Source organism: Ambystoma mexicanum, chromosome 9 (genome assembly GCF_040938575.1).
Source record: "Ambystoma mexicanum isolate Mex_15411 chromosome 9, UKY_AmexF1_1, whole genome shotgun sequence".
Taxonomy (NCBI): domain Eukaryota; kingdom Metazoa; phylum Chordata; class Amphibia; order Caudata; family Ambystomatidae; genus Ambystoma; species Ambystoma mexicanum.
This window is the reverse complement of record NC_090931.1, coordinates 262,077,933-262,103,324: the sequence shown is the minus strand read 5'-3', so window position 1 is coordinate 262,103,324 and position 25,392 is coordinate 262,077,933. Positions and strand designations below refer to the sequence as shown.

Sequence of the window (25,392 nt, the reverse complement as noted above, 5' to 3'; positions counted from 1 at the left end):
ACAAGGAGGTGGTCAGGTGAGACTTCAGCCGGAGGAGGACGCTTACGTCCGGCACTCCTGTGAGCTGTGGTGCTCTCGGCCTGGCTGTTCCAGGGGTCTTCCAGCCGCTTCCGGGCGAGATGAGGAATCCAGTTACGCTCACGGTGATGTATTTCCTTATAAATTCTTTGCTTCTTCTGTGATTTATGTCTATATTATTTCTGTGAGTTATTTCTATGTTATAACTGGTTGCTTCTAAACTTTGAATAAATAGCCGTATAAGTGCTGATTATCTTCTAAGAGTGTGTGGTTGCGAGTTATTGCGTCTTTCTGCGTTCAAAGTATTGGCTCTATAATTGCATTGGTGATTTATGTTTTTACTTGCACTCAGGGGAGAGCAATACAGCGTGACTTTGCAAGATATTCAGAAAGCAGCTGATTGGGCTAGTGATACTATGTTTAGAACGTTTTATTTTAAACCAATTAACACGTTAGCAGAAGCAATGGTAAGAATCTTTGAACAAACATAATGCTCGCCTCCGTCTTGACATAGAATCAAGATTCCCCCTGCTAATAGCGCAGTGAGCTCTTGATTCTATTAAAGACAAGGAGGCGGGCATTACTTTCCCACCATAGATACACAGGAGAGCTAATGTACTAATGACAAATGTATTGTGATATGTAGCAAATAACTCACATGTTTTTGTCCCAGAATAGGGTGTGTATCCGCCGCCCTAACATGTACTGTTATTTCTGCCACTAGGAAAAGAGCAGAAGAATAGCTGCAACCGTACGAGAAAGGAACAAGACAAGTTGTCCGGAATCGCAAGTTGGAACGCGAGGGATTGTCTCAGCAAAGCTCTACAGTTCAGAGACTAGGTTGATCAAGCTGACAGTTCAGCTTACGTTGGAGATTGCAGTTGGAAGCAGTCAAGAAGAGGAGGGTTACAGGAAGAGGAAGGACTAGGTCACATGACCAGGACACTGGGGTTACAGGGACCCAAGACTGATGGAATATGAAGTTTTTTTTAAAAAAAAAAGGAAGAAAAAAGGAAAAAAAAAGTTATTTCAATGAAAAGATTGAAAATGTTAATATTTGGTTGAAACTGCTGAGAGTAATAAATAAGAAGATGAAGCATAATGCTCGCCTCCTTGTCTTTAATAGAATCAAGAGCTCCCTGCACTATTAGCGGGGGGAATCTTCGTTAGCATCTTTGTGGAATGAAAAAGCCTCTGAATTGGGTTGAAAGATGCATCTAACGTACAAAAGGAAGTCATAGCTCTCAACTCACACGCTTTTGGCGGGTGTTACCCGCCTTGTAAAGAGCTGACTCACCCACCAAGCCTCCTGCACGCCCATTCATTTCAAGGGGCTCTCACCCGCCAAAAACAAAATCCAGTGTTTTAACCTGCCTGTGACAGAAATGATTGAGAGCTATGGGAAGGTGTAATAGCAATTCAGCCTCCTAAACTCAGACAAAAGGGGAAAGGCAACAGCGCAGAGGGTTTAATGGCACCACTCACTACCAGCTTTCGAAAACTGCCATCAAGCCCTTCAAAATGTGGCTCGCTCCACTCCTGTTTAGGTTTTCCAAATGTTGCTAATTGCTCCTTATAAAGATTTTCAAATAGCCGTGATTGTGTGAAACCAGTTGGTCAAAGGGGGGGTTTTAGTAGCTGTTGTTGTCAAGTGAAACCAGCGGTTCTATGCTACAGGCCTGAAGCTGAAGCGCTCCAAGTAATTTCCAACCCTGTGTTGACTTTGCATGGTAAGGTGTCCCTGGCTCAACCGAGCAGCCACCCCGTGAACGGCTTGTGCTTTCTCTCTTCCGGGTGCCCTACGCTCTCGACTCCTCCTCTGCTGCTCCCCGGTGTTCAAGGCAGCTGCCTGCTGAGCTGCACAGGTTACAACATGAGCGTGGCTCAGGGCGTCTCATAAAAGGGGTGCCGACGACTTCTTGTCTCAGGGGCGCGTATCAGGGGATGAATGGTGTTTATGGGGAATGTGTGCACCGTCCTGCAAACGTGTCCACTACTTCTGGGGCAGCGTATGGGTCTCACTAGTGTCGAAATGTCTCCACGCGCGACAGGGGCGCCGACTACATTATAGTAGCAACTAGTTGAAGGACATGCTGTGGAGTAAGAAACGTCACCGGCGATGTTGGTACGGTGCACTCACTGCGCAGCCTCTGGAGTGCCGGGTCTCTGCTTTGCGCAGGCGCGGTGATTTCTCCTAGCAATGCTCGTAGCTCTCACAATAGAGCCGCGGCAGCTTTAGACCATCCTTGGTTGTCGTTACTCAGGGGGTAGCCTTGCCTCTGGACAAGCTGCGGACCCACTCACGCGGGTCACTGAGAGACCCGGACTCTCACTGGCAGCCATGGGGCGGGAGCAGGCGGCGCCGGTGAGTAGTTAACAACTGCCCCTGTTGGTAGTCATCTTCATTCAGTTCTGCATTTTAGCCGATAGACCCTGTATGCTGGCCCTTGCAGCTTCGTGTATTGACCCCAGCTAAGGAAAAACAGGACTGGATAAGTAAATCTTGAATCGCGTAGGGTGTTATTGACATGTGTGACTTGTGAGTGCCACCTGAACCAGGTGAATGAGTACCTGCTCTGTGAGCATCACCTTGGTAAGCACTACCTGAGTGATTTTCACCCTGGTGAGTACAAAAAGCGAATGACGCTGGCGAGTGGTGATTAGCCTGTGAATAAACCCTCATCCAAAGATGCCTTCGCCTAAATGTACAAATCCAAATTGTTCCGCTTTGCTAAACGTGCCGGCTGTGATTAGCCTCTGATGCCCCAAAGGAACTTCTATCCTATGCAAAGCCTGACGAGAGCGCAATGAAACTAAAGTGGCGCTAATCTCTAATTTGACCACATTTTGTGAACCATTATGCGAATCAACCTTGGTCTCACCCCAAAAGCCTGAACTGCTAGGTCACACATCTTCTGTATGGAAACAAAAAGTCCCATGTTCCTTTCCCCTGCCCCATTTGTTCCCTGTCACCACCGCCGATAAGATATCCTAATTTAAATAAATGATTATTGGACATGTGCTTTAAAAGGTGGCATTATTTAAAGCGTGTGTGTAATCTATATATATCTTTTCACTTTTTTATTTATTATTTTTTTTTTTATGTTAACTGAGTTTCAGTTTTTACAAAGTCTTGTTTCCACTATTGTTTTATAGGTGTTTTCCATTTAAAGTTTTCCAGATGAAGTGGTTTGGGCTAAGTCCTTTAAGGTTGTGTTTGTTGGAAAGGGGAGGCCAGGTCCAGACTATGCAGGAAGTTTACCAACGCGATGACTGGTCTTCGATTTAGCCCGTTCATCAAGAAGGACCACCAGTAGTCTTCGTCCATTCTTGAAAATTTGGAGTACAAATGATCTAGATGAATTTCCCTTTTGCCAATGGTGGCAGGACAGTGGAGGATCAGATGTTTTAAGCTTTACTTCGTGTCTTGTTCCAAACAAAAGCGTTAGGAGTCCGTCCTAGTTTTACCTCGGATTTTCAAGACCTCGTTTGTTTTTAAAATGTTCAATCTAGCTCGCAAGAACGTCGAACGAAAGGTCTTGTTGGGAAACTTCAATAAGTAACTGATGGGCTCATTTATTTTTTGAGCGAAGAGCGGAAGGTGGGCCGCTGCTTTGAAGTTCAGTGCTTTCAGCTGGGTGTCGCACCAGTCATTTTCTTTCAGTTTTTTTGACGTCTTTGTCGGATTAAATGCGATCTCCTCCTCAGTACTTCCTATGGTTTTTAGAAGAGTTTGGTTTTTGTGTACCCAGGCTTTGAGCATTTTGTTGTGACCTTTCTCAATTTCTTCTTGAATTAATACGTAGGTTTTTTCTTTAGATAGTCTCACTTCCCTGTAGAACATCAGGCTGTTGAGGGATACCGTGCCTTCAAGTGAGATTAAACAGAGTTCTCTTCTTATAAGAATTAATGGTGTGGAGATTGGAAGTCAAAGTACTTTTTCCCAAAGAAAACCTTCCAATTTAGGCCAAATTGAGTGTGGAATATTTGTCATGGCTGCCACACCGTAAGAGAGCGCAGGGACCGCTTTCATCCTATAAAAGTTTATTGCAGCCTTAACTGAAAAGTGACCATATTTTTTTGTCCATGATGATTAGTTGGTTTGTTAAGGTTTTGTTTTTTTGGACCAAGAAATCTTGCGTTGGTGATTCGTTCTTCTTGTTGCTAAACATGGTGCCCAGATATCTGAATGTTTCAACTTCTTCGAGACGTGCATTGTTGAAAAACCATGCCTTTTGATGTTTTTCTTTTAGCCGGATTTATAAGGCACATCACTTTGTTTTCAGGCTGTTATGTTCCAGATCGTTTTCTTTTAGGTGTTCGTTCAAATTGTCCAATTTTCTGTGGAGCCCTATCATTGTTTGATCAATCAGAATGTCATCTGCGTAAAGCAGTCTACTGATCTTTTCGGAGCCCAGCGAAGGTGGGAAGGCTTTTACATTTCTTTCAGATTGTTGATAGTCGCCCGTGTAGGCATTGTACAGTACCGGTGCCAGGGGGCATCCTTGTTTTACTCCGCAGCTTGTACGAATTGACGAAGAGAGAAGACCTGTGACATTGAGTCTAACTCTCATTGATGTTTCGGAGTAAAGGTCTTGTATTGGATCTAGCAAGGCGGGGGGACATTTCCAGTTGGCGAGTTTGCTCCATAGCTTCTCTCGATTTACTTTGTCAAACGCTTTAGACAAGTCGATGAAAGCCAGACAAAGCGGGAAGCCCCCTTCCTGTACTCTTGCCTTGAGGATGTCAAGAGTAAATATATAGGCCATGGTGCTTAGGTTTTTCCTAAAACCTGTTTGGAAATTGTCCCACCCTCTGAAGATGGTATCCACGTCTTAAAGCTGTCAAGGAGGAAGGAGCCAAAGAGTTTCCCGATGCAATCAAGGAGTGCTATTGGTCAGTAGTTGTTTGGATCGCTTTTATCTCATGATTTGTAAATTGGCACAACTTTAGCTGTCTTCCAGGACAATGGAATGGATCTGGATACCCTGCAGGATTCAAATATTTCCGCTATCAGGATGGACCAGCTTGTAGGGTCAGATTTTAAATCCATGTTTGACAAGCCGTCTGGCCCAGGTGCTCGAGATGATTTTAGTTTTTTGATTTTGGATTCGATGCAGACCGGATCGAGTTCGATGTCCCAGTGTGTACTTCGATCTTTGTAAAGTTCAGTCTTTTTTGAAGATGGATCGAAAAGAGCTGAAAAGTGAGAGATTCAAGTTTCTTCAGGGACACTAGATGTTAAAGTGTCTTCACTTAGTGCCTCTTTTGAAGTAATCAGTGACCAGAACGCATTTGTTTGTTTCCCACTTAATACTCTCAGCATTTGCTCAGAATCATCTTGGTAGAGCTGGAGTTTGAAGTCTTTTAACCAGTTCTTGTAGCTATTGGTTGCAATCCGAGCTGCTTCGCTGTTAATGGTAGAAGGGAAACATCTGGCTTTTCTTTGGGCTCATCTCATCGTGAGTCTTTTGAATCTGAGTGTTGGATTGTTATAGTGGTTCGTCTTCACTTTCATACGGCTACCCAGATTTGGGACTTGGTATGGCTGTAGTAGTGGACAGTAGTCCGTGAGGCTGGATGAAGTTTTTGAAGTTTCCAGAACTTTGGCTTGACGGTACTTTGTTGTTAATGTCGTGATGGTTGAGGTTTTCAATCTCAGGCGTGTGGAGTTAGCATAAGTCTCGACATTAGTTGTTCTGAGGGCACTCAGAATCTTGCGGACTGGTAAACGGGGGGCTGACCACTTCAGTTGCAGGAGATTATGGTCACTGTTAAGAGCGCGAATAACCTCGAAACCTGTGACCTGCGTCAGAAGATCTCTGGAAAGGTAGATATCTTTTCATTATTGAGTTACTTTTGGAGGGGAGTGGTATCAAATTTCATCCTCTATGGCAAGATGGATGAAGCACAATGACTTTTGTTTTTACAATTTAATAGTGCATATGTCAATACCTAATAATACTGCACTTTAACTGTCCTTTGATGATTGCATTCCCAGCTAGCCTTGTTTGTTCTATATCCCTTGGTTCCAGTAACGTCAACTTCACGTGGACGGGATGACGTGTTCTGTGACAGAGTTCAGTTTTGTGCGAATTATATGAATAACCATGGATAGTGGAAGACTGGTCCTGAATGATTGCTGAGGCACATTTAAACATTTGATGGCTGCTGTGACCAGTCAATCATCTAGCTTTGACATTTTTAAGAAGCCCATAAATAAGTTTCTCCTGCCACATAGGGAGTATGATTGTGGCATTATATTACACCCGGCTGTTGAAGTGCTCTATGATCACATGTATAGATCATCAGAGAACGAGAAGGACTACTTTTGTGAGGATGTTTTAAAATCCCATCAAAATCTCCTCCTGGGGCATCTTTGTTTTCCGTGACAAATAAGGACATTGAATTTCAACCATGTATGGACTACAGGGTTCCATGTCAAAAATTCAGATTTTTAATTGCGAATCCCAGTGTTCATCTGCCTAACAGTCAACTTTCTCTATAATGAAATGCCCTTCATATTGCTTTTTGAAAGTCGACCCTGCCATGCGTCGACCATAAGAGCCTCTTGAACCTCTCCCATATTCCATGTTCTTTTCTGTTGGAAAGCTTCTACTTGCACAATTAAACAATTATACTTTTTACTATGGATATTAATTTGATTATTATTACAATAACACAATGCTGTCATTGTTATAAGTCTTTTAATATTAAAATTGTTGTAAACAAAAAATGCAGATTTTTAATATTTATTAAAAACTAGCTGGGTTACCCAGCAGTGCCTGTGTACTGATCGAGTGATGTCTCATGTGCCCTGGATGATGTTGCTCTTGTCCTCATATCAGCAAGTCTTGCTTAAGTTTTCTCTGGCATCTCATTTTCCCCTGGAGAATGTTGCTCTTGTCCTCTGGTCGGCAAGTGATGCTGCTGTTTGTTGTTGTGTTTCTGAAGCTGTTGATATTGATTTTCTCTCTGCATCAGATGGAGCTTCTCCAAGTGATATTCGTTTTTTGCGCAGTATGTTTCAGCCACTCAATGGCTTCAGCACATTTGAGAAAATGTCCAAGAAAGATGGATTGATTGTTTTCCTCGTGAATGAACTTAAGTAAACTGTAACCTTGCCATTTCCCATATTTGCAGTGGCGTAATAAAAAATATAAATTCTTTATTTTTTAATTCCCTTTAAAAATGCTTTAATAAAGGGTTTTGAGACTGGAGTTGCTTCTGGAGTCAGAAATGGAAGTCGGACACAAAGTTGCTATGTTTTTGGATAAATACTTTTATTAACATAAAACGGGTTGGGAAAAAGCCTCTCTGACCCTGATCTAAGAGGAATTGCCGTACCTAAAACTAAGGATCTGTCAGTGTCAGGATGTCCAAATCAAAACAGTCCTTGTTTCCAGATGTTCTATCCTGACCCTCACCCTACAAACCAAATTATAAGGTGAAAAGGGAAATCTTGAACGTGGTGATTGCAAAAAGAGTTCATAAAGGAAAAATAGAACAGCTCCAGCATAAAAGTTCTCCAAAGGTAAAATACCCTTGGTTACAGAGGGTGATTCCCTTCCCCTGGATTCTTCAACACTATGCCAACAATTCTTGGTTTAACATCTCTTTTGTGTTTTACTTGACGCACAACAATCCTTTTTGTTCCAAAGCTCCTTAGCCTTATAGTTCCTTCTTTCAAAAGTTCCTTTTTTCAGAAGTTCCTTCTTTTATTCAACAAACACAGCCCTTTTTTGTAACTTCCTGTAGATTTGCAACTGCATGCTTACTCCCCTATCAAGACTTCTCATGCACTTGTAGCTGCCTGGTTTACTCGCCTGCCAGGTCTTCTTACATTCATAGGTAACAGTTCCTCTTTTAATTCCACAATTACACAGAACCAAAGAAGATATATGTATCTGTTTCAACATTCACCCTTTGTTCCCCCCCATATCTGCATTCCATACACCTCTTATATTTTATTTATTTAATTTATAGTTTTATAAGACGCTGAAGCCTGCGGTCATCATGGCGCCAACATGGAGACAATAGACAAAACAAAAGTGACACAGGACACACAGAAAGAGGAAGAACCAACCGTCTATCCTAGTGATTACTTAAAGACAGCATTTTTTAAGCACGGCAGAAGTTCAGGTTATTTTTTATTTTTGTATTATTCGTGGTTTAAACAAAGTCAAACCTTATACTATATACACATACAATTTCATTCCAATTCAAATAAAATATATTTAAAAAAGAAGAGAGACACATCCTTTGTGATATTTCTTACCAGGGGGACGATCCCAACCTAGTCCTGCTCAAATGAACTGCACTTAATATAAAATTATTCCTCTGTTTTCCTTTAGAGTGGGACCACCTTATCCAGCATACAAAAGGCATCCTTCAAGTATGCAAGCAAAGCAAGTGTGATAGAGACTCGTTCTCATGTTAGAATAAGGCCTCACCAATCCTCTGCTGACAAAGTTGTCAGGAACCATCCTAACCACCTACTTCTTTGTTCGCACAAAGACAGATATAGGACATATTAATGTCAGATGGTACAGTGTTTCACTGGACGCATTGCAAAGTCTACATTCATGTTTCTTCATACAAAATCTCATTAATTGATATCTAAGCGGGCGGCTTGGAAATCTTTCAAGGTATTTAGGAAGTGTTCCTCTAGATCTGCACTCCAAGTTTAGATGGCCATAAAGGTTCTTTATGGTCTTATTTTCACAAATGTCTATCTAGTCTTGGTCGTAAAGTTTGCACTTCTTTTCCTGGTGAAGATTTCAACGAGTCTTCAGACGAAACCAGGTGGTGGAGTATTGCGAGACAAATCTGTTTCCAATCATGTAACACTGATTCCGTGGTCGACCAAAGTGCACTGTTCAGGACTTAAAACCCACCTTCTGGGTCGCCCAATAGGCATTTCCTGTAAAAGGCCAAAGTTTTCCATACTGTGATGGCATATAGAGATGTGAGGCCTAATTCCCGCCATATTATTTGGATAGGTATGCACTGCGGGAAGAGGAGAACCCTTCTCCAGAAAATGGCCTCCAGTTTAGGCCAAGCAGAGGCGGATAATGTGAATGAGGTCTCTGCTCTATATGTGAGAATTGGAGTGACCTTGAGACGGTAGAATTCAATGATAGGCTTCAGTGAAAACGTACAGTATTGAACTGCTAGAAGAGAAGCCTGTGAGGCCAAGTTACGGGTCTTAATTCTGAGAGTGACCTCCTTTTGAGCGTGTACTGCGCTGTTGTTAATAGTCATTCCCAGATAGGGAATAGATGAAACTTTGCTTAGTTTTTCTCCTTTCAAGAACCAAGCCGCGATCCGCAAAGATTTGTTTTGGGTTGTTTTACCTCCCAGCGTCAATATTCTTGATTTAGACACATTGATCTTCAGCCCATTATCCTCTACATATAGCTCCAGAGCCTTCAATTGTCTTTGTAGACCGACCTTTGTTTGATCTAGCAGAATGACGTTGTCTGCATTTAGCAGACGACTGATTGGTGCACCTGCTATTCGCGGAGGAAAACAGCTAATGCCTTTAAAGGCATTACCCATGTCAGAGATGAATAAATTAAATATTGAAGGCACTAAGGAACAGCCATGCTTCAGGCCCTTTGATGTGTTGATAGGCATAGACCGAGAGCCTTTTCTATCGAGACTGACCTGCAAAGTGGTGTTCGATTGGAGGGCAATCAGAGCTTCCGTAATATCCTCGGGGCAGTCCCATGATTTTCATTTCTTCCAGAGATGTTGTCGTTCGATAGTATCGAACGCCTGGACCAGATCTATTGACGCAAGATAAATCTTGTCCATACCTTTCCGTTTTATTGTTGATTTAAAGAGATTGATCAAGAAGAGGTTAAGGGCTGTCCCTATTCCCTTGACAAAGCCCGCCTGCCACTTATCATAGCAGACCCGTGTTTGTGCTCCAAGATGTAATAGCCTTCAGTAGTAAGGCTCTGAATATCTTGCCTGAGACATGCAAGAGGGCAATGGGCCTGTAGCTTGCAGGGTCTGACCTATCGCCCTTCTTTAAAATAGGAACTACAATCGAGGAGCACAAAGAGATCAGAATAGTCCCTGATCTTTTAATCTCGACGGAACGGGGATGCAAAATATGGGCCCATTTATCAGTGTATTTCTTCAATGTGATGTTGTTTATTCCATCAGGGCCTGCCGCCCTAGAATTACTTGCTGCTTTAATTAGTGACTCTATGGCCTCTCTATCAGTTGGAAATGACCAGCCTCCTTTCATCTTCCCCGCGTCGGATGTTCTCTCTTTGTCTGATGTAAAAATGACACTAAAGTGTTTTATCCATGCACCCTCAGTAACAGCACTAGAAATGATAGATTCCCGGGGAACAATTTGATTGTAAAATAATCTCCACATTTCTGATGTATTCTTTGCTGCTACTATTTTCAACATTTGTTCCACGTCCCGCTGCTGCATTATCCACTTGTGTCCTTTCAGACAATTTTTGTATCGATGGGTTGATGGTTTCCTAGCAAGTAAGTTGTTAGGGTCCTTTATCACTCCTTTTATTTGCGTTTTCAGTTCTTTCTTCTTGAGAAGAACCGCCATATCAAGAGTGTTGTTTTACAAAAGATGAGTGTGGGCCCTCGGCCCCCCTTCTTTAAACATGAGTGTTTGACTGGACTTTTAGATTGCGATTGAGTGGGTCCTCGTGTTGAGTGCTAATAGGCACAGTCTGAGAGATTTGAAGTCTGTTGCCCCCTTGATTTACAGTAAGCTTAGACTGTGTCTTCTTTAGATGGGTGTTCCTCCATCCCTTACTAACACATACCATGCCATGGTCACTAGCTTTGGACTGCTTCACTGTCAAAGAGGTCAAGCCAGAGAACATGTTCTCGGATGTAATCTAGAGTTTTTTTGTCCTCCCCTCTCCTCCACATACTCGCAGCAGGGATATCTCCTTTCATCTGGCCATTGGCCATATAAATATTCCTATCCTCCAAGTCGCCCCTCCAGGTCATGCCCCTGATTTCCTGCAGAGTAGAGGAGTCGGAACAGTATGATATAGGCTTGGCGCTCGTATCGAAACAGTGAATATTTAGGTCACCACAGATTAGAATATACAAGGTCGCCCAGAACCCCATTGCCCCTTCAATTAGAGACAGTACAGAACTAACAAATCTCTCTGCGGCTGGAGAGGCAGTGTTCCAGTAGAGATTTAATAAGAGAAGTGGTCGTACAAATCTTCCTTCAGTCACCCCTGTAATTATTACGAGGGCTTGAATCAGGGGGCAGGGACACTTTTCCATAATAACTCTCATCGCAGAAGTATTTTTCAATGCCGTAAGAAGGCCTGCCATGGGACGGCCAGAAGATCCCTCGATGGCAGGGTTTATGCAGACAGTAAAGTCCTCTTATCGGTGGTTTGTCTCTAAGCCAGGTCTCCCGAAGACGGACAATATCATGATCGTCGAAGTTCAACTCGCACCCATTAAAGAGGTGGGAGAAGCCTCTTGTGTTCCTGAAGACTAGAGGAAATATCATTGGGCGGTTCTTCCCAGGAGATGTCAGCATCGCCAGGTGGCGGCTATGCTGATCATTAATTATCTAAAAGAGTAGGAACAAACAGCTTCCGTTCCTGGATGAGCTCAATCACAAGACCCTTTCCGGGGTTCCAAACAATATTCAAATCCATTAACTCGCTTTCATATATTAAATTTGCTTCTAAATCATTCACGATTCCTTGTGTGATTTTTCCAAATATCGTTATTTATTCCCGACTCGTCAGTGTCACATAATATCAGCCAATGCACTTCGGACATCCGTCCATCATCAGGGCTATTAACACTGCTGCTTTTTCATCAATATGGATCCCATCATCACAACATTATACGTTGATGTAATTCATTCCCAATTCATCATTTTTGAGTAAAATTCAACAGAAATCAAAATAAGTAAATTGCACATACCCAATGATTGTTGCAGTCCAAGGTAATATTTAGAATAAAACGAAAAAAAGAGAGGAATTCATTGTAACACATTATCTCATCATCTGACCACTGTATTAAACTATATAAATATGGCATCAGTTCACAGACAAGTAATCAAAGATTTAAAGAAAGTTTCATTTAAACAACCAAGGCATGGTAATCTGAAACCTAATGAATTCAATTTGCTTAAAGGTTTGTTCGGAGATGAAAACATAACGATACGACCAGCGGACAAAGGGGAAGCACTTGTTATTATGAACAGTCAAGATTACCACAACAAATGCATGGACCAATTGAAGAACACTGACGTATATTCAGAACTCGACAATGACCCTACAGTAGAGATACTTAAAAATCTAGAGGAACTATTGCAGAAAGCTGAGGAACTAGGTTGGATAAGCGAAAAAACAAGATCTTTTCTCACCAACAAGCATCCGAGAATGCCTAACTTTTATACTCTGCCCAAGATACACAAACATTTAACCAAACCACCAGGTAGACCGATAGTCTCCGGTGTCGATAGCTTATTACAACCGCTAGGGCAGTATATAGCTCAATTCTTGAAACCACTTATCCAGAAAACTGATACCTACATCAAGGACACCACCCATTTTTTGGAGAAATTGAGAAGCAACAAGTATACAGCGCACTCGATTATGTTTACCATTGACGTAAAGATCTTATACACATCTATCCCACAAAACCTGGGCATGGAAGCAATAGAATGGCTACTCCTTAAGGAAGGTGATCTGAAGGCAATCAAGGTATTCATTTTGGTATTACAATTTATTTTGGAAAACTCTTACTTTCAATACAGGAACACATTTTTCATACAAACATCTGGCACAGCCATGGGGGCCTCTATGGCGCCCACATGTGCAAACACTTTTATGCATAAATTCGAAAAGGATCACGTTCTGGATCATGCGGTGTGGGTGAGGTTTATTGATGGTATTTTTGGGATATGGATCGGTACCGAGGAAACCCTAAATGATTTTTTCATTTATCTAAATAGCATTGACCAACGGATACAATTCACGCATGAAATCTTTAAAACACAAATACATTTTTTGGATGTGGATATTCGAATTCAGAATAAGTTTTTCAACCAATATCTACAGAAAAGAGACTGACCGTAATAATCTGCTACACCGCTTAAGCTTCCACCAGCCGAGTCTTATCAGAAACTTACCATTCAGCCAGATGAGTGAAACGAATTGTTAATGATCAAACAACATTTGAAAAAGAAATTGAGAACATGGGTGAAAGATTTGAAGCAAGAGGGTACAAACCCTTAGAGATAGAGGCAGCAAAATAACGCTTGATGAAACCCCAGAGTAGGGTAATACAGAAGAACAAGAAGGAACCTAATATAGTCTACGTTTCATGTTACTCTATACAAAGTAACAGGATCAAAAATGCGATTTTAAAAGAACTGGTGTAAGTTGACAAACAACATGCGAGTGGAAAATCTGTTTAGAGAAATGCCCACCTTAGCCTATGAAAGAAGTGCGAATCTAAGAGAGAGACTGGTGAAAACAAGTCCTGGAAAGAAACCGCCAGAGACAACAAGAAAAGGGACATATCCATGCTTGCATTGCAGTAACTGCAATTTTGTAACAAAAGGAGATGCCATAAACCACCCACGTACGGGTGAAAAGATCGGACTAAAGCATTATGCGACATGTGACACACCAAATATAATTTATGGAATCCAATTCCCATGTGGCATGTACTATTTAGGCCAATCTAAGAGACCAGGAAAGCTACGCTGGAATTGGCACAGGTCATGCATTCGGAACAACAATATAAACTCAGCAGTGGCAAGACATTGGAATTCAATGAAACGCAACATCAGCCAGATGAGGATACAAGTTCTGGAAGTTATTAAACAATATAATGCTCATGAAGACCTGGGGAGAAAACTGAATCAACGTGAGTCGTTTTGGATAGATCGACTTGACTCCCTGAGACCAGGGGGTATGAATGAAGAGATCAACTGTATGTGTTTTTTGTAGTCACCTGTTGAAAATGAGTAACACACCTGATGGAACACCTTTAACAATTTTGCAAGCCTAATGTACTACCAACATAGGGTCTACGTGATGTCCCGCAGGGAATCAACCCCCTGTGGGACGTAAGGCAGTGCCCTTGACTGCCAACCAGTGGATCCGTGATGTTGGAACAATTGAAATGTGATTCGAGTTGATGGACAATCGGAATGTGATTGTATATACATGCATACACGGTATATATAGTTTAAATGTAAGAGGTACACGGGTAAAAAAGAGATTGTAACACGATTAAAGAGAAACATAGTAACACTTAAGACAAACCCATAATATCCGATTGGGGAATGAGATAGATCAGAGATAATATTTATGTGAAAAAACATGAAGCAATGCATTAATTTCCACGATTAGAAACACTACCATGTGGGTCTACATGCATGCACGGTACCCGTAATGTAGTGTTTTCCCAACACGCATGCACGGTAGAGATTTACATCCTCAGCACACATATGACCTTTAGAACATCTTTTTTGTCACCAGTAACATTAAAATTAAAGAAATAAAATGCCCGCAAGTGCTTATAAACGTAAGGACTGAGGGAGGCCCTCTAGAGAATAGAATGGTGATAAAACACGAGATAGAAGCTTACGCGCATGCACGGAAAAGATTAGCGTTTTATAAACGCCACCAGTGACGGCGGCAGCTCCTTTTGAGCAGCCAGCGCGTCGGCACAGCACGTAGAGTAAGAGGTAAGGACCGAATGAGGGTGATGGAAGTAGATCTTTTGAGGATAAGTAGAATACAATAACATGAGGTCCTAAACCCGAGCTTTTTAACCAACAGAGAAGCGTGGTGCTTAAGAGGAAACATAGCAGAGTGGGAACACACTCTGGATGATAAAGGCGACCAGGTAGTGAACTGATGCCATATTTATATACTTTACTACAGTGGTCAGATGATGAGATAATGTGTTACAATGAATTCCTCTCTTTTTTTCGTTTTATTCTAAATATTACCTTGGACTGCAACAATCATTGGGTATGTGCAATTTACTTATTTTGATTTCTGTTGTATTTTACTCAAAAATGATGAATTGGGAATGAATTACATTAACGTATAATGTTGTGATGATGGGATCCATATTCATGAAAAAGCAGCAGTGTTAATAGCCCTGATGATGGACGGATGTCCGAAATGCATTGGCTGATATTATGTGACACTGACGAGTCGGGAATAAATAACGATATTTGGAAAAATCACACAAGGAATCGTGAATGATTTAGAAGGAAATTTAATATATGAAAGCGAGTTAATTGATTTGAATATTGTTTGGAACCCCGGAAAGGGTCTTGTGATTGAGCTCATCCAGGAACGGAAGCTGTTCGTTCCTACTCTTTTGGATTATGCTATAACCTTTTGCCTAGGCTAGAGGTTGAGCTCCCATACAAGTGTGAGAGATAACTGAATCGGTGAACTACCTAAAAGACTTAGCGGTGCCCACCCTACCCCAAAATCCTGATCATTATCTGCCAGCGCCCCTGGTAACCAGGCCCAAAAGGGTTCTTGAGAGCCTCTCCTTAAGTTTTCCCTGCCGTTATGTGGATGCCTCAAGGGCCGAGTATTTTCAACTGTAATCTGCAGGTTCCCTTTCTGGGCCCTGTGGGTTTGGTTCCACTGATCTTCACTGCTCGTCGATTTCTGGGCCACCGGCATCCGGTTTGGCATGCTGCGCTTGTTCGCTCTTTTCCATCTATGATCTTGGAAATTGTCTTGTATTCAGGCAAGTCATTCCCCCCCCCCTATCGTAATTTGATAGGGCAAATCCCAAAGGCAGTGATCTTTTTCCCTCTCGCATTAGAAGATTTTTGTTCTGTAGTGTAGAAACGTACAGAACGACTTTGTCTAGTCGTTCCTCCTCTGGGAACTCGATCAGGTGAAAGTCTGATGATTTTTAAGATTTGAAAGGATATACGCAATGCAGGAAGCGTAGTGTATTCTCCCAGTTTAGAATCGGTTCATTCTTAAATAGCATAATTCTTTGAAGGAGCAGGTGGCGGTTGACAGTATGATCTTTGAGTTCTTCCTCTTGAATTCTCTGCCTTCTACTGTACGTCTTATGGCCTTTTTGGGCCGACCAAGTCTCCCGATTTCCACTAGAACCTTTGATGCTGTTTCTTTTTTGTTCTAATGTTTGAAAGCAGCGAGGGGGTGTTCTGGCAGGCCTTCGGCACTTTAACGGAATAAAAAGGGATGGTGGTTCATCGACATCTTCTTCCGTGGCCGACGGCAGATGCCTCCTTTTTTTTTTACCATGTGTTGCAGGGGAATGATCAAACTCAATGATTTTCCTTTTAGGGGTGCCCCTCCTGGAGGCGACCCCTTGGACTGGTGATGGCTCTTCCTCTTCCACAAAACTCTCCTCCACTCCCACATATTCGGTTTGTTCATCTTTATGGGAGGTGATAGTCGTTTTGCAAATATCTACATCCACAATACTTGCATCACTTTCCGTAATGGTATATGTCGAAAGATTGGTCAAGTCTTCCATATCGTCTCCAGCATTAGTGTGGTCAGTCGGGAGCTGTTGGTTGAGATGAAGGACCTCCCGGGTTCCTGCCTGTTCGGGAGGACCTTTATCCAAGACTCTAGCTTGCTTTAACAGTCCACCTGTGTTGGTATCCATGATATTTCTGATTGCTAATCTGGGCCTGCATGCACTTTTCGGCTGCCCCCTTTTACAAGGCGGTTTTTGTGGTTTTTGTTACTTAGAGTACTTGGTCAAAGCCCCTTTTAGAAGCGTTCTTTTGGTTTGAGGTGAATGTCCCTTGTTTGCCTCCGGTCCTAGTTTGGAGAAAAACTTGTATTTCTTCTGAGGAACACATGAGCCTGTGACCTTATTACTCCCGACCTGCTCCATTTCATTATGTTTAGGGACAGATGAGGGCAGGGCCGGCATGAAAGTATTCTTATATACACCGTTCCCCTCCTGGGGCACGGTATCCAAGATCAGTGGCAGTATGACTTCTCCCCCATCTGGTGCATCGATGGACAATTGCCCTTTCTCTTCATTGTGGATCCTTGTTCCTTTGATGTTTAATTGCTCCTTCACCTGCATAACCAGGTCCCAAAAAGGACATGCTGCTGCGTCTACTTCTTTTGCCACTTCTCACAGCTTTTCCAAGTCAGCCCATCTCTTTATTTTATCTTCAATGATCGGGCCTATGATGCTATGAAGGATCTCTGTAATATGTTCTGTATTTTTGTCTAAATTGGATTGTATAGCAGTTAAAAAGCCTTCTAGGAACACCATCTTGGAGTTAATCATCGCGAGGAGTGTTGATTGGTCCCTGATCTGTTCGTTTAGGGACTCGTGAAATTTCATATATGGGGCGAGTGTTAAAGTAAGAGTCGCTATTAGGCTAGTATCAACCTGCACCTTACTAGATGCCTGGTCCTCCATTTGTGACGCAACCATGTCCATTAAGAGATCTTCATCAGCTAAAGAGTTTTCCCGCTGTTGGTTTAAAGATGGGTTCTTGGGATTTCACAGATTTACATTTGTCTTTGGACACATCAAGTTCACTGGCTGCTCTTGTTGTGGGCTCTCGTCTTCCCCTGTCAATATTTCTCATGGCCCTCCCACTTTGAATAGTTACTTTTCCCTCCTTCCTACCGTCATTGATCTATCCGAATCCCTCCCCGTTGTCCTACCGGTTGACACTTGTCTCTCAGTCGTGGGAACTCGGTGGGAAGGTATCATCTGTCCTCCGATAAAATAACCTTTGTTTGGAGACCAAGGATGCTGGAGTGAGGCCTGAGGGTTTCCAGATTGATTTAAAGGAGGGTTGGTTCGACTTTTTTGTGGACAGATCATCATGGGGTTTGCCAAACCTATAGATCGTGTGAGGAGGGTATTCAACCCCCCTAATTGAGAGATTTTCTCCCCCAATACCTCTTCCCTCCACTTCTTTTCCCACATCGATCCCTGTGTCTTCGATAGGTGTGGGGCAGGGCGGCAGCTGATCTTGCCCATACACCCCATTGAAGATTGCAGTGTCAGTTGGAACCTCGAGAGGGGTAGAGCTGTGGGACGGGTTGAGGATATTAACCGACTGCAGTATGTGGTAGGAGGAGGTCGTTTTGTGACCTATTTTCACCACTATAGCAATATTAGGAATCGCAGCCTCTGTCACGTCCAACGGCATCCCAACCGCCACAGCTCCCTCTATAATACAGTCCGAGCCTAAGAGCTCATAATTTGTATCTGCCTCCTGCCCCCATGTGATGTGGTATCTATGTCGTCTCCCTCCGCTAGTGACATTTCCTTAATACTTACGTCAATTTTACCATGATTGTAAGCCAAGGCTTCTCGTGGCACTTGGTTACCGTGGCGGAAATGGAGGTTCCAAGCAGCGATTGAAGATGCCAATTAACACCACGGTCTTTCTGTCTGTGATGATGATCCCGGGTTGATTTAGTATCCTGTGTGAGTGTACGCTTCTTTTCCGACCCCAAAGTCGGGAGCGCTACCGCTAGAATCAAAGGAGCTAACTCCTGTAGTCTTCCAGGAGCGTGTCTTTCGCCAACAGTATCATGTATTTCAGACACTTACTTGTATGACAATGAGCCAGAGGCAGGCGCTCCAAAGGTTCGTAGGCGCAGAATGGCTCCCTGGATGGCTCCTCACACCGACGCCTGTACGCCTGTTGGTATTGACCTGGAGGACCCTTGAAGGCTCCCAAACTCGTTCTCCCGCGAAGTCCAACAAGAGCCTTGCATGAGGCGGGTGCCTTAAAAGGAATATCGCCCTTTGTGTACAGGTCTTTGATTTTACTGCTTAAACTGCAGTAATTGCTCCTACTTAGCCAGCCATTTCGTTATTTCATTCCAGTCTTAGAGTAGTTGGGAGTTTGTTCCCGATTTTGGCCGCTCTAAGAGAGCAGGATCTACCCACTCCATTGGACCGTTTGTGGTTAATACTGTTGATCTGGCCCTGGTTTCCTGAACGCAGGGATCTACTAGGCATGTATGGACAGATTATTGTTTTCAGATACAGAGGAGCTGTACCATCGAGACAATGGTGTACAAGTGTGCTAGATTTGAAAGCAATCCGGTCTTCCACCTTCAGCCAGTGTAGATCCCTTCTACTGGCCAAGATATGCTCTCCTCTCTGTATGTTTTTAATAATGCGCACAGTGCTGTTCTGGATTGTCTGACATTTAGTCATGCAGTGTTTGTCCCTATTAAGAGCGCATTGCCATAGCCCTTGAAAGTATAGTGGCTCGAGCAATACTAGCGCAATTCTCTTAGTTGATCAAATGCCTGATGTGTTTCAGCAGGCGTAGATGATATTGACAATTTTTGTTTATTTGATTGACATGGGCTTCAGCACTCTTTGAGGATTTCAAAGTGATGCCTGGAGTTTTTACTTTGCCTAGGACCGGGATGGCATTGTTCTTGTTATTAAAGGTGGTGAAATCTTCGCTCAGCTTAGCGTGAGCCTGCCCGGAGCTGAAAATAAGGAGTTCGGTTTAACTGCCATTTAGGCACATCCAGTTCATAGTCATCCATGCTTTGATGATGTCCTAAATGCCTGAGACTTAACGAGAGTCCTCAGAGTAGTTGCCGCTCAGTTCTAGGACTAGCTGAGTGGCATAAGCGTAGTAAGTGAATACTGTGCCGGAGTTCTCCAACAGGGTGCGGAGGGGTCAGAGGTAAAGCTTAAAATGCACGGATGACAAACTGGCACCCTGTGGTACTCCACAACTAATGGGAGCTAGAGACGAGAAAGCATCTCCAGAATTGATTTTTGACATTACGTTGGCAAAGAAGGCGTGAATACATTTGACTGCCCCCTTTGAGCAGTTTCCTGCCTGTTCGAGAGCTTGCAGTAACCTGTCGTGGTCCAGCAAATCAATAGCAGCAGACACGTCAAACAAAATCAGTACACCAGCTTTTCCTTCATCCATTATCGTCCACGTATTATCCTGGAAGCCCCATGGCAGATGAGTGCTGTGCGATTTTTCAGTTCCCCGCCCCCCAGACCTCCCAGCCAACGTGATTGGTGTCCTGCACCAACAGTAAACGCAGGTCTACTGACCTGGTGTGTGCACGCCTCACCAGCGCCATTATCCTGGAAGCCCCATGGCAGGGGAGTGCTGCGCGACCCCCTCCAGCTCCCCATTTTGAAAAAAAAGAAGGAAAAAATGTGTGCTCTAAAAAGCATGTGGCGGGAGGCCGTAGCGGGCTCTCCCCCATGGCCCTGTGGCTTCCTGGGCCTCCGTTCCCCGCCCCCAGACCTCCTAGCCAACGTGATTGGTGCCCTGCACCCTCATTAAGGTCACCCCAGGGCAGCCTCTGCCCGGCAGCCCCCAGCGGCTAAGGGCCCCAAGGCCAAGGGCGGCTCCTACATTGGCTTCAGGTGTCCGCAGGGGAAGCCAGCAGTCAACAGACACCAACGAAACCTGTGAGTGTGGCATGGGTGGGGAGTGGAGCAATTACTCTGCTCCAGAAAACCCCTGCCACTCTCTCTTACCTCCCATTAACATAGACTGCCATAGACTCACACCAGGTGCACTCAGTAAGTTTTGTGACCACTAGACTGAACTTATTCATGACAGGATTGTCGAAGTTACCTTGCATTACATACTAACATACTTGTCAAGGTCAACAAGCGCCACACTTAGATGAAACTTCAATATTAGCATGCCCACACTCAGAATTGTGAATATTAGCCTGCGTCACATCTAGATAGGACTTTGAATGTTAGCATGTCCACACTTAGATAGAATGTCCAGACTTGGATAGAATTGTGAATGGTAGCCTGCGTCACATCTAGATAGGACTTTGAATGTTAGCATGTCCACACTTAAATAGAATTGTGAATACTAGCATGTCCATACTTGGATAGAATTGTGAATATTGGCATGTCCAGACTTAGATAGAATTGTGAATACTAGCATGTCACACTTAGCATTGTGAATATTGGCATGTCCAGACTGAGATAGAATTGTGAATATTGGCATGTCCAGACCTGGATAGCATTGTGAATATTGGCATGTCCAGACTTGGATAGAATTGTGAATACTAGCATGTCCATCTTTAGATAGAATTGTGAATACTAGCATGTCCGCACTTAGATAGAATTGTGAATGTTAGCCTGCGTCACATCTATATAGGACTTTGAATGTTAGCATGTCCACACTTAGATACAATTGTGAATATTGGTATGTCCACACTTAGATAGAATTGTGAATATTAGCCTGCGTTGCATCTAGATAGGACTTTGAATATTAGCATGTCCAGACTTGGATAGAATTGTGAACATTAGCATGTCCACACTTAGATAGAATGTCCAGACTTGGATAGAATTGTGAATGTTAGTCTGCGTCACATCTAGATAGGACTTTGAATGTTAGCATGTCCACACTTAGAGATAGAATTGTGAATATTGGCATGTCCAGACTTAGATAGAATTGTGAATACTAGCATGTCACACTTAGAATTGTGAATATTGGCATGTCCAGACTTGGATAGAATTGTGAATATTAGCATGTCCAGACTTGGATCGAATTGTGAATATTGGCATGTCCACACTTAGATAGAATTGTGAATACTAACATGTCCACACTTAGATAGAATTGTGAATATTGGCATGTCCAGACTTAGATAGAATTGTGAATACTAGCATGTCCACACTTAGATAGAATTGTGAATATTGGCATGTCCACACTTAGATAGAATTGTGAATATTAGCCTGTGTCGCATCTAGATAGGACTTTGAATATTAGCATGTCCAGACTTGGATAGAATTGTGAATATTAGCATGTCCACACTTAGATAGAATTGTGAATGGTAGCCTGTGTCACATCTAGATAGGACATTGAATGTTAGCATGTCCCAACTTAGAATTGTGAATATTGGCATGTCCAGACTTGGATAGAATTGTGAATATAAGCATGTCCACACTTAGATAGAATTGTGAATATTGGCATGTCCACACTTAGATAGAATTGTGAATGGTAGCCTGTGTCACATCTAGATAGGACTTTGAATGTTAGCATGTCCACACTTAGAACTGTGAATATTGGCATGTCCAGACTTAGATAGAATTGTGAATACTAGCATGTCCACACTTAGATAGAATTGTGAATATTGGCATGGCCAGACTTAGATAGAATTGTGAATACTAGCATGTCCACACTTAGAATTGTGAATATTGGCATGTCCAAACTTAGATAGAATTGTGAATGTTAGCCTGCATCACATCTAGATAGGACTTTGAATGTTAGCATGTCCAGACATGGATAAATTGTGAATATTAGCATGTCCACACTTAGATAGAATTGTGAATGTTAGCCTGCATCACATCTAGATAGGACTTTGAATGTTAGCATGTCCACACTTAGAATTGTGAATATTGGCATGTCCAGACTTAGATAGAATTGTAAATACTAGCATGTCCACACTTAGAATTGTGAATATTGGCATGCCCAGATTTAGATAGAATTGTGAATACTAGCATGTCCACACTCAGATAGAATTGTGAATACTAGCATGTCCCCACTTAGATAGAATTGTGAATATTAGCCTGTGTCGCATCTAGATAGGACTTTGAATATTTGCATGTCCAGACTTGGATAGAATTGTGAATACTAGCATGTCCACACTTAGAATTGTGAATATTGGCATGTCCAGACTTAGATAGAATTGTAAATACTAGCATGTCCACACTTAGAATTGTAAATACTAGCATGTCCACACTTAGATAGAATTGTGAATTTTGGCATGTCCAGACTTAGATAGAATTGTGAATACTAGCATGTCCACACTCAGATAGAATTGTGAATACTAGCATGTCCCCACTCAGATAGAATTGTGAATATTAGCCTGTGTCGCATCTAGATAGGACTTTGAATATTTGCATGTCCAGACTTGGATAGAATTGTGAATACTAGCATGTCCACACTTAGAATTGTGAATATTGGCATGTCCAGACTTAGATAGAATTGTAAATACTAGCATGTCCACACTTAGAATTGTAAATATTGGCATGTCCACACTTAGATAGAATTGTGAATACTAGCATGTCCACACTTAGATAGAATTGTGAACATTGGCATGTCCACACTTAGATAGAATTGTGAATGGTAGCCTGCGTAACATCTAGATAGGACTTTGAATGTTAGCATGTCCACACTTAGATAGAATTGTGAACATTGGCATGTCCAGACTTGGATAGGACTTTGAATATTAGCATGTCCGCACTTAGATGAAAACTGAATGTTAGCATGCCCGCACTTAGATAGAATTGTGAACATTGGCATGTCCACACTTAGATAGAATTGTTAATGTTAGCCTGCTTTGCATCTAGATAGGACTTTGAATGTTGGCATGCCTGCAACTGGGTAAAACTTGAAAGTTGGCATATGCCACACTTAGAGTTGTGGATATCGGCCTGCACCGCATCTGGAGGGGACTGTGAATGTTGGCATGCCCACACCTAGAAGGAATCCTAAGCATTGGCCTGCGCCACATCCAGATAGAGTTGTGAGGGTCAACAGGTGCCACACTTGGACAGAACTGTGAATGTTTGGATGCTAAAGGTCAGGTACCCCACTAACCAATAGAAGCTCAAACTCAGCATACTTATCTCACTCAAAAACTCGCACAACCATCTCTCGCACAACAAGCTGCACGCACATCACAACACTGCAACAACACATAAGCTGGAGAAACAGCACATGCGGACTGACACCGATCCAATACCCGCACCAAAGCTCAGAATCTGGTGTAAACCGAGTTGAAGCTGCCAACAGAACGCCAACAGAACACCACTCCTCTCACTATCCTACTCCCTCTTCATCTTACTAACCCATCCCACCTTATCATTTACAGATCCGCCAGAGCGCCTGGGGACCAGTTCCGTTGGTGACGGTGCGCGGTACTTATACCATTAACGTTTAACATATGGGTGTGCAAGTTGATAAGTGATGTCTCTGTGCTATGGGCTTGCCTAAAGCCTGATTGTTGTTTGTGTAGAATGTTTTTATCCTCCACGAATCGTTGGAGTTGCCCTGTAGCACACTTATCAAGGATTTTCAACAAAAAGTGGCAGTTTGTGATTGGTCTGAGGTTACTTCGATCTTTCGGGTCCAGACCAGGTTTTTTTTAGCAATGGGGAGACTGTTATGATTTTAATAGCTTTGGGGATGTAGCAATCTCTAAAAGAGGCATTGACCATGCGGGTAAAGAACTGAACAAACAGTTCTTGGTGATCCAATATATGGCTGAGGCTCGTATTTGCAATATGCCTTCTTAGTTTGCAAACAATCCCTTTAATGTCTCTGTAGCTTTCAAGTTTATATATCTTTTTGGCGCGGTCACTGAAATGCCCTGTGGTGCCCACTTTGCTTGGGTTGACTCACCGGCTCTGTAAGGCGTCTTCGGTCCAGTTCGTGCTTAAACCGCACAGCTTTGCTTCCTGCTTTCCACTCTTGACAGCTTCCATGTCGTTCCTGTTCCTAACGTGGCTTCCCATCAGCACGCCTGCCTTGCTTCAGGTCCTGGTTGGTGAAACGGTGCTTTCTCTGGTTTCCGAACGCCAGGAATCTTCCCTCAGTTCCTGACATGTCTACGGCACGTCATACTCGTACAACGTTTCTTCACCTCCTTGCTGGTGAGCCCTTTGGCTCTGCCCCACCAGTCCATGCTTCCAGGGACAACACGCCTCGCCGAGAGGTACAACAACTTCTCCCAAACAGCAGACCTCTTCCTATAAACTTAAGTGGGCTTCACACCAGTTTGGCAAATAGACAGTCCTTCTCTAGTTTCCCCCTTCAGTGAGTGAAACTGCAGTCACTTCTGGGTTCTGGCACTCTGCTGATGCCCAGAGGTTACCCTCCTTCCTGGAGGCGTTAGGCTGGCTTCCTTGCCAACCCCAGTGCTTTCCAGCTCCCCACAGGTAGTGGGGAGGTAAGGGTTCCCCCTTGCTTCTTTCGGCACAGCAGTAAAAAGCCTTTCTCTCTCCAGCACAGGATTCCTGAAGCCAGGTCCTCCACGGAGAACCTCTCTCACACTTCCTGAGGCTTTCCTCCTTTTTTATATTGACTCTGGCCAATAGGATTTAGGGATGGTCCAGACTGCTGACAGCGGGAAGTGATCATCATTACTCCTCGCCTCTTCCTCGTCCCAGTTTTGTGGGGATTGTGGGAATAGTCCCTTTTTGAGAATACTGTATGCATGTTTGCAATAGGTTTGAAAGGCAAACTGTGTTTGGAAGAAAAGTCTGTGGAACTGACAAAAGTGTCTTTCATAATTTTACAAGGCCGGTTAGTTGAGAGTTGGCCTTTGGGATGTGACCAAAACTTTTCACTACTCTCCATGGGTGGAA

The 25,392-nt window shown here is 43.0% G+C and overlaps 1 protein-coding gene across 6 annotated transcripts in view; it reads left to right on the top strand.

Annotated features, from left to right (window-relative positions):
• Nucleotides 1-2,215: 2,215 nt before the first annotated feature.
• Nucleotides 2,216-25,392, top strand: part of LOC138487942 (zinc finger protein 354A-like) — a 212,441-nt gene continuing 189,264 nt past the window's right edge. For all 6 annotated transcript variants that reach the window (XM_069614592.1, XM_069614587.1, XM_069614589.1 and 3 more), the window contains exon 1: nt 2,216-2,383. In XM_069614592.1, the coding sequence (XP_069470693.1) occupies nt 2,360-2,383 (24 nt within the window). In that variant the 5' untranslated portion in view covers nt 2,216-2,359. The remainder of the gene's footprint in view (nt 2,384-25,392) is intronic.